This window comes from Setaria viridis, chromosome 1, assembly GCF_005286985.2.
Source record: "Setaria viridis chromosome 1, Setaria_viridis_v4.0, whole genome shotgun sequence".
NCBI lineage: Eukaryota > Viridiplantae > Streptophyta > Magnoliopsida > Poales > Poaceae > Setaria > Setaria viridis.
This window is the reverse complement of record NC_048263.2, coordinates 5,875,283-5,890,373: the sequence shown is the minus strand read 5'-3', so window position 1 is coordinate 5,890,373 and position 15,091 is coordinate 5,875,283. Positions and strand designations below refer to the sequence as shown.

Sequence of the window (15,091 nt, the reverse complement as noted above, 5' to 3'; positions counted from 1 at the left end):
TTGCATCGGTGGAGTGCTTGACAAGGCCGTGGGCGGGCGGACACCATCGCTTTGCGCCTTTGCCTTTTTTTTTTTTTGGAAAAGGAATTGCGCCTTTGCCTTCGCTTCAAGCTTTTTGCTGGTATCTTCCTTATCCTTTCGGTCTTATTAGTCAGTCACTCACGCTATCATCCGTATCAGATTAAGGTCTTATCCGTATCAGATTAAGGTCTTATTAGTCAGTCACTCACGCTATCGGTCTTATCCTTTTGTTTCTTAAGGAGTACGACTAGCTGATATCTCTGTTGATCCTTGATCGGGAGCATCCTGTTCCAGGTTAGTAGGTGTTGCATTCTACTGTAGTATTTTGCATGCAGACTGCCAAATTGTGCTTGTGGGAATTCGCAAAAAAAAAAGTGCTTGTGGGAGCAGGCTTTCCATCTGCTGCGCTGATGGGCCTGGCCCAATGTATTGCCTCGGCCAATGGGCCTTTTACGCTCTGGAAGCGATTTCTTCCTCCTGATCTTCTGGAATTGCTCATCCTTTTATTGGTAGTGTGATCATGTACACATTTTTTTTCCCTTGATGGCCATTGGCTGCTCAATCGAGATAGACTCCACGATTACTGTGACGAGGATCCCGTAGGCGTACGCATCGCGTTCTAGGGCCTGTTCGCTTCAGCTTATAAGCCGGCTGAAAAGCTGAAACGGCTGATTTGTTGTGAGAGGAAAACACTGTTTGGTGGCTGATAAGCCAGTTGAATAAGCTGAAGCGAACAAGCTACTAATTAACGTGCGGGATCGATCTCGACTGCTCCGAGCAGTAAAACTACACGTTGTAATTAAGTTCTGAAGAAACTTTTGTGGAAACAGACAGACAGACGATGCGCATATGTACTCTTGATGCAGAATTGACCCGTCAACTGTCAAGAATATAATCTTGCGCGAGTTGACAGGCCACGGGGGCATCTAATCCATGCTGTCGGCCCACTAAGCATGCATGCATGGCGTACATGAATGAATTCTTGACGTTTCAGGTGCCCTCCCACTCAAATCCAACAGGGCCGATATAAAAGTGCGCGGTGGCCCACTCTCAAAATTTCAAAGTTTTCATCTTGTTCTCTGCTAACTCTCAAAATCCCGAGTCTAAATGACCTTGTTACTAGCTGCTCGTTCATGTTAAAAATGTCTCCCCCGTTTTACTATTACTAATTGGAGATTTTTTTAAGCCTCCAATAAAACCACCTAATATCCTAGGTGGACACTCTAAAAAAAATCATAAAAATTCTTAAAAAAAAGCAAAACATCATCTGGCTATCAATAGGTAGACTTAAATCATCATAGCCATTGGTTCTATTATGTTTTCTAAAAAATTACCCACATTATGAAAATAGTTTAAAATAACCCTCTAATTCTATATATAAATTATCCACCTATACCAATATATAAATAAACTAAAGTAACTCCCTAATCTTCATCAAAATTACCCACTTATGCCATTATAATAATATTTAATAACCCCTTAAATTTGCAACTAAATTACTCACCACTAATACTTTTTTTAACTTAAAGTAACCCTTAAATTTGCATCTGTACTACCCACATATGCCATTATTAAAAGTAATAACATGCGGTAATCCAACATTTGAATCTAAATCATTTTAATTAAAAATATACAACAATATATGATTAAATCGTCTATTTCTTACACTATTGGTATATGATATAGTAATTAAGCTATATGCGCATAATGTGTGTCACTATTTATAAAGATAAAGATATAGGGGAATTTATGAGAATATAGATTTCTATGTTAAATTATAGCTCAAACTTAGGATTCATTAAATAAATTCAAGCGCATACCTGCAATGTAAAGTGGAAATTTAAAGATTATAAATATGGATGAAAATACTAGCTAAAATCTATCACAATTAGATGAAGATAATAAGTATATATCTATATAAGTATTGTATTCGAATATTTAACAAATGAGAGGTAGATCAAGGTAATAGTTGCGTAGTAATGTAACCTTATTTTATCATTGGAGACTCAACGTTAGTTCTCACGAGAAATGTCCAAAAGTAAACTAATATATGATTCTAAATTACCTAATTATGTCATTGTTAATATAAAAATACTAAGTTAAGGTATATACGCATGATGAGTATCACCCTATAGACAGTTTATGCTTGTATATGTTAGGAAGTGAGGAAAAATATTATTTTTTATACTAAAACATAATGTATGGAGGTGTGATACAAAATGAAAAAAAAGTGTGAATGTGGATGAAAAAGTGTATAGAGTAATTACTAATTAAAAATCAATCACAATCGGACAAAGATAAGTAGACATCTATATGAGTATTATGTTGAAGTATTGAAAAAATAAGAGAGTGGTGGGTTAACAATTTTGATTATTAATTAGAAGTTTAATTTCTAAATAATTTTCAAATATAGTAGATTTTAAAAATATTAGCCCGTGCGGAAATACGGGTTGATGGACTCGTGAAATACAATTGGTGGGGATCCTCTCCCCCGTTACACCTTAAAAAAAGGAAGTTAAAAACATCAACCGCAATAACAACTTTTTTTTCATTTCCCATACAATTTATCCTGATCCACACGATGACAGTCCAATACTCCAATACACTCGACAGTAGATTTGGTGGCGACCGACGGATGGATGGTCCAGAACTAGAAGGCCCGAACGAAGCTGTCGCAGGCCAGCCAGAGCGCACACTTCCCTGAGCTTCAGTCCGTACGTCCATGATGATGCTCCTCGACCTCGGATCGCTGGATGATGGCTACCTCTGTCCAATTGTCCGTGCGCACACCAATGAGCAATTCAGCTGCGAGTTGTCCTCTGTTGTACCGTCCGTGGCCAAATGGTCTGGCTCCCTGTTTGTTTGCGCGGCACCTGTTTTGGCTCTGTTTGGAATTCAGGGATTTCGATCGATTCATCGCAAGAATCGAACTGTTTTCGGTGAAACTTATCTGTTCAAAGTAAAGTCATGCTGCCCTGTGTCAAAGATCATCCATCTATCCCACTCCATACACACCTTTTCTTTCTGTTTCTCGGTTCTTTGTTCCAACAATTTGAAATTTTGAATCATGCTCAAAACAATGGCCTCGATAATCTGCAGCTCCAGTTCCTGGCTAATTACATTTGGCATCAACGGTTGGGAAGAATATACAAGAAAAGCAGGCGTCAAAAAGAAAAAAAAATGCAAGAACCAGAGCTAACCAGCTCTTCAAACGAGCTTTTCATCTCTCACTGATCACAGAACTACCGCTAACAACACCACTCTGCTCGCTTCGGCTCATCAGCTCGTCGCCGGCCGGCCGCGATCTCGCCCCGCACTCCACGCACCTCCCCTCCTCGTCGCCGTCACCGCATCCCACGCCCACGTCCACGGCCACGTCGTCGGCGTCCACTCCCCGGCCCGACGCCGGCATGGCGAGGAACGTCGGCCTCTCGTCGCCGGCCATGATGACCACCACATGCTCCCGCCAATGGTCCCCAGCCAGCCCGGCCTCGCCGGCCGCCGCGGCCTTCCCGCCGCCGTCGCCGCGCCGGCTCCCCGTGCCGCCCTGCCGCTCGGCGTCCTCCGGCTCTCCCGCGGCGAGGAGGTTGCCGGAGAGCTTCCAGTAGGTGCAGGCCAGGGCGAGCAGCGACAGCGCGATGAGCCCCAGCATCGCGGCCAGCCCGCCGAAGAGGTACGGCACCGGGGACTGCCACGGCGAGTGCGGCGCCGGGAGCCTCGTGCCCGAGCTCGGCGACGCCGCCGCGGGGCCGTGGACCATGGCCATGGGGTGCTCGCCGCCGGCAGGCCACATGGTCTCGCTGATCTTCTAGCGCATGCCAGTGACACGAGGCTCAGTGTCTCTGTTGCTGCTTGTGTTTTGGCTGTCTGAGAGAGAGAGATGCTCAAGTGTTCTTCAGGGTTAGTGAAATGGCAATATGAGCCAGTGGCTGTACTTGCCTAGTAGGCCTCTATATATAGAATTTCATTAAGGTACAAACATGGTAATAAGTTGGTAACAAATCATTGAATCAAGCAGAAAAGGGTTTAATTTAGTACTGAAAATTGAAGAGAAAAATGAAATGGAGTGGAGTAAAGATTTTTGCGCTCATACTTTGTATCGATAAATCGAACTTTTAGCGGGTTATTTGTAAAACGGATAAATTTGATTCCTTTGCTAAAGTACATTATGATCTGCCCCCGATCCCACGGCAAAGACATTCCGAGCAAGGGCACCTGGGGTTGCTTCACTGGCTTGTTAACCTGATATTGTTTTCAATAGGCTGCCTGGGTGATCAGTGAGAAAAAGCAACCACTGTGTTAGCTTTGCTGGGGTACTATAGCATATCTGTGGGGATTATCACTTGTTTACAATCTCACAAATTTAAAGTCATGTTCTTATCCATGAGCGACAAACATGAATGTTATCCCCATAAGTGGATCCAGCATTATATGGCTTTTTGCCGACGTGTGCTTACAATTTGCCCATTTTGTAAGTTGAAAGAACTCTACAAAGGGATTGAATAGATTGATCCAACAACACATTCTTTTTTTTCTTAGCTTATCTATGCCTCTCACTCAAACACCTGCAATTGGTATGAGCAAAAACGCTGAGTAATTATACCATGTTGTTCTTCTCTTTGAATGATTCCTTCACATGCTAGTGTATATCCTCATCTAGAATAAAAGGAAAGTATCTCACTTTATTTCTTTTTCTCGTGGTGGGATAACCAAAAGTTTAGACCAAATTAAACATCAATTTGAAGTTTTGAACATCAAAATATACCGAATCTAGTAACAAAATCAAGAGACCGCTGATCGTAAAAATTTGTTTACAAAAATCTTACAGTACTGGATTAGACGGCACTGCTCATTTCAGGACAAGCAAACTGCACACCTCACCACAATAATTGAGCACTACAGAGAAATTAACTTTCGCAGTGTTAGAGTTTCAGTTTATTTCGTAAACGTCCATACCAATCAAAAGACGAAACCACATGAAAAGTATGATGGAATTCATATGCATATTTCACAAAAGCTACAGAAGCTGACCACTCCTCCACCCCCCCCCCCCCCCAAAAAAAAAAAAAAAAAAAAACAGAAGCTCACCACTAGAAATTCTTTTAATGTTTATTTCATCAATCATCATAAAGGAGAAACGCTTTAATAATTGTGTTACTTCCTCCGTTCGACTTCTCCCTACTCCAGTGCTTTCCGTTAAAGGCGACGAGGGAGCTATCATTTTTGAGAGAAAGGTAATGACCTTTCGTTTTTGAACGTTTTCGAGCTTTTGGATACCGTGATATTTGCGGCACATGTACACGACAATCAGAGCCTGACCCTTGCAAGTAGAAGTGCGTTTGGCTCGGGCACTGTTGGTGACGACAACATGAAAATCACGTAAAAGGTTTCCCACTCTCACTGGTTTTTATATCAAAATTGTGAGATAGACAAATTGAGGCACACCTTGTGAGAGCAAAGCAAACTTATCGCCACGGAAACTAAACAATGAGGATGGGAGGAACCCCATTTTTCCTTTATGGAAAGGAGGAATCTTTTTTTTTTCTTTTTTTGCTTCCTTGGTTGTCGACACGATAAGTCTACTCGTAAACAGAAGTCAAAATAATGATTATATTGCATGATTTTTTTTTATGAAAAACCGATGCACGATGTATTTTCGCTCTCGCTCAAAACCAAAAAAAAAAACGCATTGGGAGAAACGAGTCGCTAAAAGGTGAAGAACAGAGGACGAATCTATCTGCATGCATACCCCATCGGCGCATCATCCACACCTTCGCCACCTTTCGCAGAGGGACACGGCTGAAGTGAGGACAGCCCGGCCACTTGGTTGGGCGATCGCAATCGATCCTTGTTGGTCACGCATGTCCTTTCTTCCTGACCGGGCTATCGGACGCAATTAATGGCCTCTCAAAGCTTAATTCAGACGGAATCCATTCAAAGGATTTAAACTGATCGGTCCCCTTTGATTACCTGGTTTGGGGTCGATGGAGTCACATGCAGGCAGCTATCTTTGGGTTGGCTGGCACACTAGTCCAGCGATCACCACCGAGCGTGTCACACTCTGATCGGATTGCCGTTAGCAGGGTGTTTTAGCGTGTTGTTTTTACCTGAACCAGCGTCTTATTTGTGCTAGAATGCGAAGTGATGCTGGCAGTAGTTGCTGACTGTTGTTAACTTTGTTGTTTTGTCGGGTTCTTCTTGCCATCGTTCTCTTTGCTCGATCTCTCTCGTTTAATATAATCAGCAGCTCTCCTTTCCGTTTCATCTTTTTTTTAAAAAAAAAAAGTTGACGCTGATGGGGCATATCAGTTGGTTGAGACAATGGACTTCAGTTTGTTTGGGTTGCCACTAAAATCCTCCCACGATTAACCAACCACTTGGGATTCTCCTACTCCTAGATGCATAGTAGAGCAGCTGCGGCGGCTCGATCAGCTCGGCCTGACCCAGTGTCCCACTGGCATATGAGTGTGCCGGCCACCGGAGCGAAGCCGGCAGCAGAGGCCTACCGCCTACGTACCCGCTGCGCTGCCGCTCTGGGATAAGCTCGAAGCCACCAAAAAGGCAGCGAAGATGCCCAAATCCAAAAGCAAGATGAGGAGGGGAGACAAGCCGGAAAGGAGCTCATATCCGATGCCCGATTAGCTTGCTCGCCGACGAGGCCCGCGCTGTAGCGTTACTGTGACTGTGGCGGGAACGAGGAGCACTGAGCAGCTCAGAGTCGTTCCTGATCATCGCATCGCAGCAACTAGCAGAATCCTTTCCTAGCAATGCCATTGTTTACAGGAATTTTGCAGGGAATACAGTGTTTTTTCTTTCTGATGATTGCAAACACAAACAGTCTTCAGGTGCAGGGCCCAAGGCCACATCGCACTTCGAAATTCAGTGCGCACTGGAAAGGAATTCAGCATCCGGGCTGTAGGCTCTAGGTCAGCCTGTGTGCAGCCGCCGCCGCCGCCGATTCTGCTCAACGTGGAGGTTGGTCTGGATGCTCAGCAACAGTGTACATCTGTGGGAAGTGCCTGTGCTCAGGTGCTATGCATGGGGGATTGGGAGCTGTTGCTGAGAACTGCAGTGTCTGAAGAAAGACAGGAGGAATCTGATATGCTCGTATATGGCCTGTTTGTTGTTGTTGCCTCTTTGTGTGCTTCTTGGCAACCTCTTGAATTGGTGAATAAAATAGTTGCAGACTTGCAGGATCTGGTGCCGCTGGGAGACATCAGTCAATCTCGCCACTGTTTCATAAACCACAAGTCAGAGTGCTCAGCCAAGTCCATGTTCTTTTTTTTTTACCTGAAAGCAGTAAAATTCCATCTACCAGGGCACGGGGGGCTTCCCATAAACCATTAAAAAAATTTGATGAGCAGTTGCCTGCTATACCGGCCTGAATGCAGCAAAGATATGTCTCTACCTGTTTATCGCTGCAACACAAGAACATGGCTGTTCTGAGCTCGGCCTGTCATGGCTGAGCTAGGGCCCGATGGGTCGAATAGCTTGGGCCCAACAAACCGGGCCTATAACGCTATCCTAATCGGAAGCCGAAGAGGCCCATCCAATCAACCATAAGACAACGCACCACCACGTCAAGGCAAATCACGCGCAAAGCCATTTCCGCGTCTTCGTCGTCGTCTCCAGCCAGACTCCAAGCAAGCCAACAGGCCGCGAGATCTCCTCCGCCCCGCACCGCCATGGACGCCGTGGACTCGGTGGTCGACCCGCTCAGGGAGTTCGCCAAGGACAGCATCCGCCTCGTCAAGCGCTGCCACAAGCCAGACCGCAAGGGTAACCGCCAAACCCCCAGATCCCGGATCCTCGTATGCGCTGGCTGCGAAATTTTTTTTTCGCCGGATCTGACGTGCTTGGCTTTTGATGCGCGCAGAGTTCACCAAGGTGGCGGCGCGGACGGCGATCGGCTTCGTCGTCATGGGCTTCGTCGGCTTCTTCGTCAAGCTCATCTTCATCCCCATCAACAACATCATCGTCGGGTCAGGCTGATCCAATTCCAGCAGGTATTTTTTGGCGCCTCACGCCTCTCCCGGATCTGTAGTGTAGCCTCCTTCAGTCGAATTTTGTGTGCCCCATACGTGCAATTTGAATGAAAGGTTCCTCACCCAAGTGGATCTCCTGAGTTGAATCTTTTGTTTCGGGTGGTAGTGTAGCTGTTAATGTTAATGAGGATGTCGGGTCATATTTCCAAGCTAGGAAAGGCCTTCGACAAGGGGACCCTCAATCTCCAATATTGTTCAACATTGTGGTCGACATGCTAGGGTCTTAATAAACAGAGCCAAAGCTGATGGTCAGATCAGTGGAATAGTACTGCATCTAGTTGATAATGGGCTATCTATTCTACAACATGCTGATGATACAATTCTTTTTATGGAGCATGACCTGGAGAAAGCACGTAACATGAAGCTATTGCTTTGTGCCTTCGAGCAACTATCAGGGCTTAAAATAAATTTCCATAAAAGTGAAATATTTTGCTTTGGTGAAGCACAAGAATCAATCGATCAGTATACTGAACTATTTGGCTGCAACCCAGGAGCTCTTCCAATGAAGTATTTGGGTATTCCTACACATTATAGGAGACTATCAAATGTGAATTGGAAAAGGGTAGAGGAACGTTTTGAGAAAAGACTCAGCAGCTGGAAAGGTAAACACCTGTGTACAGGAGGATGACTAACACTGATTAACTCAGTGCTCAGCAGCTTACCTATGTATATGATGTCTTTCTTCGCGATCCCAAGAGGGGTGCTTAAGAAACTAGACTATTTTCGCTCAAGATTCTTTTGGCAAAGTGATGGCGAACGACGAAAGTACCGTCTTGACAAATGGAGTATCTTGTGCCAACCCAGGGATCATGGGGGTCTAGGAATTCATGATTTAGACATAAAAAACAAAGAACTTCTCAGCAAATGTATTTTTAAGCTACTCACAACAGATGGGACTTGGCAACAACTTTTGCGTAACAAGTACCTTGGCTCTAAGCCACTTTCACAAGTGCAATGGAAGAATGGGGACTCACATTTTTGGGCTAGCCTGATGAAGGTTAAACATGAGTTTCTACGTTTGGTACTTTCTTAATTAAGGATGGGACACAGGTTAGGTTCTGGGAAGATAAATGGTTGGGAAATTCAACACTGCGAGAACAATATCCTTGTTTGTATAATATAGCCCGAAACAAACAGGATACAGTGACAGAAGTCTTCAGCACCTCACCATTAAACATTTCTTGGCGAAGAGATCTCATAGGCCGTAAGTTAACAGCATGGAACGAACCGGTTCCACGTATTGCTAACATTGTGCTAAGTCAGGAATGCGATGAGTTTCATTGGAACCTACACCCAAATGGACAGTTCTCAGTGAAATCTCATTACCTGGCAATGATTCATAGTGATGTCCCTAACTGAAACAAGTGCCTGTGGAAATTAAAAGCCCCTTTGAAAATAAAGATCTTTATGTGGTACTTGCAAAGAGGAGTAATTCTAACAAAAGACTACTTAGCAAAGCGCAATTCGCAAGGAAGCAAAATTTGTTGCTTCTGCCACAAAGATGAAACAATTAAACACCTTTTCTTCGAATGTCACTTTGCTCGGGTAGTGTGGTCTATGATTCATGCGGCTTTAGGTTTGTCTCAACCTCGTAGTGTGTCCGATATGTTTGGGAGTTGGCTATGGGGTATTGAAAAAGAATTGAAACCGCTAATTCTTCTAGGAGTGGCTGCTACTTGCTGGTCGTTATGGCTATGCAGAAATGATATTATCTTCGGGAATAAACATAACCCTTCTCCAATGCAGGTTATCTACTCGATTATACACTTGCTCCGTACATGGGCCGTATTAGAGAAGCCAGCCTCATAGGATTTGGTTGCTGTGGCATCGCTACGTTTGGCGCAGGTGGTCAAGGAGTTCTTTACCCTGGCACATGGGTGGCGGTCTAGTCTACGGATCGATTGTCATTAAAGTGTGTTTTGGGTTTTCTCTCTTCTTATTAGGCTGTGTGCATCCCGCTATGCAGAGGTTGGAAGTATTTCAAGACATTGTATCAACTCGATGTAATGCCCTTGAAATTTAATAAAAACTTCCTTTATCGAAAAATATGCTTAGAATGATTTCATCATCTTGAGTCATGTGATTTGATCCTGCGGAGATTGAACAAGGCTCGCGTGTATGCGTTCAGGGTAATCCACCACTAGTGTTTGTGAATTGTAACGTCTACAAATGTCTAACCTCGTTGGCTTGGCTTGGTAGCCAATTTTAGTTTCTAATGAGTACCTGTTGCCGTTGAAACTTTGACCTTGTTGGAGTGAGGGACAAGTTCTACCTGTGTGTCCTTGGAATACTTCCGTGTTGTTCACTTGGTTAAATAGACCAGTTAACCTGATTTTTCAGTATGGTTAAGTTCTGGCTCCAGAAAGGGTTAACCAGATAGACTTTGGAACTTCTGATGGTAAATATATAGCTGATGGTGATAAACAAAATGATGTTTCTTTAACATCCTGCGAATTCTTCTGATGCACTTTTCGAACATAGAATTGTATGTTAAGCATTTAAGTCTGCAACTTAAAACCAATAGCCAGCTGTTTTTGGCTAACGTTTCAGCTGTAAGCTCTACCGTCTGTATGGTCCTGCATGGTCTTGGGTCAGCCCTGTAACATGTCAAGACACTATTTGAGCCATTTTTCGTGATGGTGTGAGCTTAACTTGTATGTACACCAAATTGGCCAGATTATTGGGCAGGGCGCACCTCCTTCATAAATATGGGATTTTAGGAATCATGGTTTGCTCGAATACTTGATCATTTGTCAAAAATATTGTTTCCTATTTGATGCTCTCTACTAGCGAACATAATGAAATGACAATCCATGGATGCACGCAATCTCACTCAACTATTTGTGTAATTAAAAGGTTAATTCTGACCTGTCTACCACCACTATCTGTCAGAAATTTTTCTTATGGACTTGAGCTTTAGATGAATGCATTCTGCCCCACGGAGCAGCATGATCTGTTCTAATGTTTATTTTGTTGCCTCTGGTGCAGTTGAGGGGCTGCAGGACTGGACAATGGCGTCAAATACCTTGGAAGCAGCACCAGTTTGCAGCCCGGACATCGTAAAGCAGTTCCTTTAGGACTTCCTTTTGTTAAGGCCAACTCCTTTCTGTTTTCTCAAAAGATTGTATTGGTAGACCTGGAGCTCTGTTGGAACCTTGATACATCCGTGAATTAACAGGTGACAAAATCCAATGGTTACCGTTTCCTCACCTGTTGTCTTCTCGGTTGTGCTAGTTTGGTTCCGTTCTTGATTGCTCGAAGGTTTCTGATGATGTCTGTTCAGTGGTAGCAACCGTAGCATGGTTGGTTTAAACAAGGATGGATTTGTTTGTGAATTGCTTGCAGGTTTCTGACGCTCAGTGGTAGTATGGTTGGTTTAACAGGATTTTTTTAAAAAAATTGTGAATGTAATGTTCGTACATCAGTGCCAAAGCCACGAGATTGCATATACTAAATTAAAGAGCAATGAGTGACAATGAAAGTGATTTAGAAAATGAACAGAAAAGTTTCGTCAGCATACATAGAATTATCGATTTTCCAACAAAATCGTCATATATAGAATTCTCGATATTCCAAAAATTCATGACAACATGACAAGGTAGTCAATTTTCATCAGGAAACATAGAATTCTCGATCTTCCAACAAATCATCATACATAGAATTCTCGATCTTCCAACAAATCATGACAAGATGGTGACCAAGCTTGTAGCAGTTAAGTCTACCAAGAAAACAAAACGAAACAGACTACTGCAGGTGTGAGTTACACGACACAACATGGAAACCAATCAAACGGGAAGATAGTCACCACGCTTATAACAGTTAAGTCTACCCAGAAAACGAAATGAAAACAGATTATCTGCAGGTGTGAGTTACACGGCACAACATGCGAACCAATCGACCAGGCCCAACGAAAAGGGGGCAGCAACAGCACGGAGCTAGTGCCTGCTGGATATGCTGAAGGAGGTAACCTTCATGGGCGTGGCCACAACCAGTGGCGCCTCAGGAGAGTCACTGATGGCGTACTTGTCGTGCATGAAGCGACTGGCCACAATGGACTCATCCTTCGGGATCACCTTGTAGCAGTAGCAGCTCTTGAGCCCCTCCTGGTACTGGTAGCACTCGTGGTGGCTGTTCTTCACCTGCAGGAAGTTCCACACCACGCTGTACTTGCCCACTGTGGCCACCAGGTGCCGCTCCTGCTTCCCATTCTCCGTCACCTGTGCGCATGGACAAGGGATGAGGGGTCACCAGTAAATAAATGCACATGAACACTAACGGTGGTGATTAATGGGTTTTCGTTAATCAGAAAACAGAAATACACAACTGTAAAACCACAGAAGACATGTATTGAATGTCAAGGGTGTGATTAAACAGGGAAAAAAGGCCCAAGCATTATAACTAAGCAAAGGGCACATAACGGAATATACCACCAATGTACAGCTGAAGCACTCGTACATGATCATACTACATGATGCAGTGAATTGGTGATAGACCTTATAGATTGATGCAGTGAACTGAATATAGCAGTATAACCAATGCTGTCAGTTTTGATCATGCACAATATCGGAATGCTACCAAAGAAGTGCAACAACCATTTGCATAGTCAGTGGTAATCTGAACATAATTTCATAGTAAAAAAGTGGCAAGATATACTCACCCAGGAGAACCTGCCCTCCCGAAACCTATTGTTTGCGCCAGCTAAGTGAGAATCCAGAGGGTTGAGCTTCAACAACCTTGGAGCGGCAATTCTGTTCCCCATCCTCCCGTTAAACCCAGTCTTCTCCTTTCCATCCTTGTCAATGAAAATGGTGCATATTAGAATCAGGTATGTATCGGTTGTCCCCAGTATCCACTTCCCATCATATGTCACATCCACGTGAGTAATCGGCGAACCCAGCCCTGGAAAGGCTGTCTTCGCCATCCTCATAGAGCTCTTCGAATACAACCGGATCTTCCCATCCAGAGACCCAACGACAATTGAACCATCACCAGTGGATGCAAAACACTGAAAATTCGTTCCCCTGGAAAACTGATGCCCTTGGGTCCACTGCAATACTGGTGATTCAGTCGCGCTTGCCAGGTTCTGCACAATGCCCCTCCGGTCCCTCATATCCCATCTGCACAACCGATTGTCATCCAGCCCCAAGAAGGTGGATTCCGATGGATCCATTTGCGCACCTTTGCTATCATTCGTGATATCTCTCATGTTAATATCAGCTCCATCCTTCTCAAACTTCCATTCCGATACCACCTTCCCTGTCTCAATATCCAGTTGATGCACCCCCTTAGCATGGGGCTTCCCATCAGTCGCAGGGCTCATCAAGAGCATGTTAGTCTCAGCCCGCATGAGAAGCGCCTTCTTGGGTGTTGAGAAGTTCGTGCTCCCACCAGAAAACTTCACTGACATTCCCTTGCCGTGTATCCCATGCTCAAAATTTCTCACCACCTGAATGCCAGAGTCCCCGACGAGGAAACTGTTGTCTAGTGCGCCAAGCGCAAGACTTTGTATCCCACTGCCTTCCTCAACAGGCTCCTCGAACTCCCTAAGATCCTCCATCAGCGGCTTCAGTGTGGGGGTCCGCGGCGGCATCAGGCTGCCCTTGGGCCCCGGGGAGAACCCATCGGTTGCATCCTCCCAAATGGACTCGTCACCATCCTCCGGGCGCGCCCACGCCGCGAAATCCTTCCCGAACACCTTGGCGCGGCCCTCGTCGGTGGCGGCGACGCCGTAGCTATTCTCAAACAGGCAGCTGTGGTACTTGGCGCAGAAGTCGCCGAAGCCGTCGGCGTGGAGGAACTTGAGGGCCCACACTCCGTCGGCGACGAAGTCCACCCGGCGCTGCGCGGGGAAGGTCTTGACCTGCAGCTCGGGCCCGACCCTGGCCCGGATCTTCGAGCCCACGACGAGGCACCAGGGCCCGGCGGCGGGCGCGTCGTCGTCCTCGTCGTCGCCGGTGCGGACGAAGGAGGCGGCGGCGAGGCGGTCGGAGACGATCCACTTGGCGGAGGGGGAGGAGCCGCCGATGTGGAGGTACAGCTTGACGGCGTTGAGGGCCGCCGGGTTGGCGGTGGCGACGAGCCCGGGGCTAGGGTTCGGGGAGATGGGCTCGTTGTACTTGAGGTGGAGGCTGCGGAGGTGGCGGTCGATGGCGTCGATGGAAGCGGGGGTGGCCGCCCCCGCGCCGCCCCCCGCCTTGGAGGAGGCGGAGGCCGGGGGCGGCGTGCCGTAGTCGGAGGACTTGTCGGAGGCCCGGGACTCGCCGTCGTCGGAGTCGGAGTCGGAGAGGTCCATGTCCTCGCGGCTATGCGAACCCCCCATGGCGGCGGCGGCGGCGGCGAGCGGCGGGCGGCTAGGGTTTCGGCGAGGAGGTGCGGGTGGGGGAAGCGGAGGAGCGTGGGGAATTTGAAATTTGGGGGCGGAGGGGAGGGGAGGGGAAGGAATGTGGAGGTGGGGTTTTGCGTTGCAAGTGGGGAAGGAGATCCGGGAGACGAATAAAAAAACGCGATGCTTGGGGGCTTCCAAAAATGAAAGGTGAAAGGTGAAGGCCAACGGTACGCAGCAGCACTAATTTAAAAAATTTCAAACTGAGATCTTAAGCACCGTACGGTGTTTATAGACGCCTCTCGAACGTTTGATCTGTACTTACTAAAATTTCGAAGTGAATAAAAGCACAGAATAGCTTTCCAGATGTTTTTTTTCCCGAAGACTTTTCCAGATGTTTTTTGATTTGGTTATGTTTAAAACTTTAAAATCTTGAAATCTCATAATGTTGGGAAGAATTGCTAAGACGTTAAGGGGTGTTTGGTTCCTTTGCTTATTTTTAGCATGTGTCACATCGAATGTGTAGATACTAATTAGGAGTATTAAACGCAGATTATTTACAAAACCCATTACATAAGTGGAGGCTAAACGGCGAGACGAATCTATTAAGCCTAATTAATCCATCATTAGTAAATGTTTACTGTAGCAACATATTGTCAAATCATGGACTAATTAGACTTAATCTCGCCATTAAGCCTCCACT

General features: G+C 45.6%; 3 protein-coding genes across 4 annotated transcripts; 1 reads left to right on the top strand and 2 right to left on the bottom strand.

Moving 5' to 3' along the window:
• Positions 1-3,089: 3,089 nt before the first annotated feature.
• On the bottom strand, positions 3,090-4,198 carry LOC117843886 (uncharacterized). The gene has a single exon (XM_034724637.2). It carries the CDS (start codon positions 3,812-3,814, stop codon positions 3,242-3,244), a length of 573 nt encoding a protein of 190 aa, XP_034580528.1. The 5' UTR covers positions 3,815-4,198; the 3' UTR covers positions 3,090-3,241.
• Positions 4,199-7,598: 3,400 nt separating this feature from the next.
• On the top strand, positions 7,599-11,275 carry LOC140221751 (protein transport protein Sec61 subunit gamma). Of its 2 annotated transcripts, none has more exons than XM_072291694.1 (3): positions 7,599-7,800; positions 7,898-8,027; positions 9,813-10,112. In XM_072291694.1, exons 1-2 carry the CDS (start codon positions 7,707-7,709, stop codon positions 8,011-8,013), a joined length of 210 nt encoding a protein of 69 aa, XP_072147795.1. In that variant the 5' UTR covers positions 7,599-7,706; the 3' UTR covers positions 8,014-8,027; positions 9,813-10,112. The 2 variants fall into 2 exon arrangements, with proteins under 2 accessions (XP_072147795.1, XP_072147794.1); XM_072291693.1 differs by lacking the exon at positions 9,813-10,112 and adding an exon at positions 11,055-11,275 and having other exon boundaries at positions 7,601-7,800.
• Positions 11,276-11,693: 418 nt separating this feature from the next.
• Positions 11,694-14,508, bottom strand: LOC117843698 (protein CYPRO4). Its single transcript, XM_034724369.2, has 2 exons — positions 12,724-14,508; positions 11,694-12,283 (listed from the first exon to the last, which is right to left on the bottom strand). The coding sequence occupies exons 1-2, from the start codon at positions 14,383-14,385 to the stop codon at positions 12,002-12,004; spliced, it is 1,944 nt and encodes a 647-aa protein (XP_034580260.1). The 5' UTR covers positions 14,386-14,508; the 3' UTR covers positions 11,694-12,001.
• Positions 14,509-15,091: the final 583 nt, after the last annotated feature.